This window comes from Myotis lucifugus, unplaced genomic scaffold (assembly GCF_000147115.1).
Source record: "Myotis lucifugus unplaced genomic scaffold, Myoluc2.0 scaffold_85, whole genome shotgun sequence".
In the NCBI taxonomy this organism is placed as follows: Eukaryota; Metazoa; Chordata; class Mammalia; order Chiroptera; family Vespertilionidae; genus Myotis; species Myotis lucifugus.
This window is the reverse complement of record NW_005871133.1, coordinates 3,065,088-3,067,095: the sequence shown is the minus strand read 5'-3', so window position 1 is coordinate 3,067,095 and position 2,008 is coordinate 3,065,088. Positions and strand designations below refer to the sequence as shown.

Below are 2,008 nucleotides of genomic sequence, written 5' to 3'. Positions count from 1 at the left end.
GCTCCGAAGCCTGACCCGCCACCCCAAGTACAAGACGGAGCTGTGCCGCACCTTCCACACCATCGGCTTCTGCCCCTACGGGCCCCGCTGCCACTTCATCCACAACGCCGAGGAGCGCCGCGCCCTGGCCGGGGCCCGGGACCTCTCCGCCGACCGTCCCCGCCTCCAGCATAGCTTTAGCTTTGCTGGGTTTCCCAGTGCCGCTGCCACCGCCGCTGCCACGGGGCTGCTGGACAGCCCCACGTCCATCACCCCACCCCCCATCCTGAGCGCCGATGACCTCCTGGCCTCACCCACCCTGCCTGACGGCACCAATAACCCCTTTGCCTTCTCCAGCCAGGAGCTGGCGAGCCTCTTTGCCCCTAGCATGGGGCTGCCCGGGGGTGGCTCCCCGACCACCTTCCTTTTCCGGCCCATGTCCGAGTCCCCTCACATGTTTGACTCTCCCCCCAGCCCTCAGGATTCTCTCTCGGACCAGGAGGGCTACCTGAGCAGCTCCAGCAGCAGCCACAGTGGCTCAGACTCCCCCACTTTGGACAACTCAAGACGCCTGCCCATTTTCAGCAGACTTTCCATCTCAGATGACTAAGCCAGGGTAGGGAGGGTCTCCCTACCCACTCCACCCCATCCCTACCTCCCCTACCCTCACCTCCCTGTCCTACCCTACAAGCCCTTACATTGACAAGGTTAAGCTCAACCCCTTTCCCCTAGAACCTTGGAATGTTCCCCCCCTCTCCTCCCTTTTAACCCTCCCACCCTTAACATACGGACAAGTCAGTTTGTCAGTAGCTTCCTCTGGCTTGAAACCCCCTCCCTTGATTTTATAGCCCACTTACCATGCATAACAGACAAGTCCCATATTTGTCAGTAGATGCCTTTTTCCCTCCCCCGGCTTAAGCCTTAAGTGCCAAATCACAAAAGAAAAAGCAGTAACAGTTTACAGAAGCAACTTAGTGCCTTGTAATCTAACTTTGTCACTGTGACTACATTACCTCTTCAGCGCCAGAGGGCACCCGTGGGCCTCCCGGAGCCTCTGCCCATGGGGAGGGGGGAGGGGGGGAGGGGACCCAGACCAGCAGCTCCCTCCACTGGCGAGACAACTGCACCTTCCCTTATTTCAGTCTCCCACACACTTCCTCCTCCCTTCCCCAGTAACCCCCGCCCCCCCCCAACCCCCTCGGGAGAGTTGTTGCCAGACTTGGGTTTTTGGGGAAACCTATCTTGACATTCAAAACCTTTTTCTTCCCGACCCGAACCTCTGTTGACTAATCTTGCCTGGGTTCGCGTAGGTCTACAGGAAGGAAGACTGAAAAAGTGGATGAAGATTGTGACATAAGTGGGACTTTGTGATTTAATTTTTTTCTTTTTTTTTTTTTTTTAAGTGGGGAGGAAGGGGAAGCTAGATGGACTATGAGAGACTTGATTTTGGTGCTAAAGTTCCCCAGTTCATATGTGACATCTTAAAAAAAAAAATGACAAAAAAGTGAGAGAAAAGCTAAAAAAACATGTAAGGGGTGAGAGTTAATGGTATTCATTCCACGTACAATATCTGTGTAAAACGATTTCCCGTAGACGTAGCTTTAATGGTTTTGCTCTAGAATACCGTAGGTCTATCCTTAGAGCACTCACGCCATGCTTTTTTCCCTGGGTTTTTTAAACTTCATATAACTTTCAGAAATTGGAGAGCAAAATTTTTGCTTGTCACTGCACATCAATATAAAAAAGCTTATTTAACTTATCAAAACGTATTTATTGCCAAACTTTGCTTTTTTTTGTTAATTTTGTTCATATTTATCGGGATGACAAATCCATAGAATATATTCTTTTATGTTAAATTATGATCTTCATATTAATCTTAAAATTTTGTGACGTGTCTTTTTCCCTTTTTTCCACAGTTTTAATATATTATTCTTCAACGACATTTTTTGTAACTTTACACTTTTTTTTTGGTTATTTTATTTTAAAAAAATGAAAAATTAATTTAAAAAAATGCAAAAAACTGTTGGAT

The 2,008-nt window shown here is 48.6% G+C and overlaps 1 protein-coding gene across 1 annotated transcript; it reads left to right on the top strand.

Annotated features, from left to right (window-relative positions):
• Position 1: 1 nt before the first annotated feature.
• Positions 2-1,999, top strand: ZFP36L1 (ZFP36 ring finger protein like 1; the record flags this gene model as incomplete). The annotated part of the gene is made up of 2 exons (XM_006091038.2): positions 2-595; positions 1,290-1,999. A coding segment is annotated over one exon (588 nt), but the record flags the coding sequence as incomplete, so codon positions are not given.
• Positions 2,000-2,008: the final 9 nt, after the last annotated feature.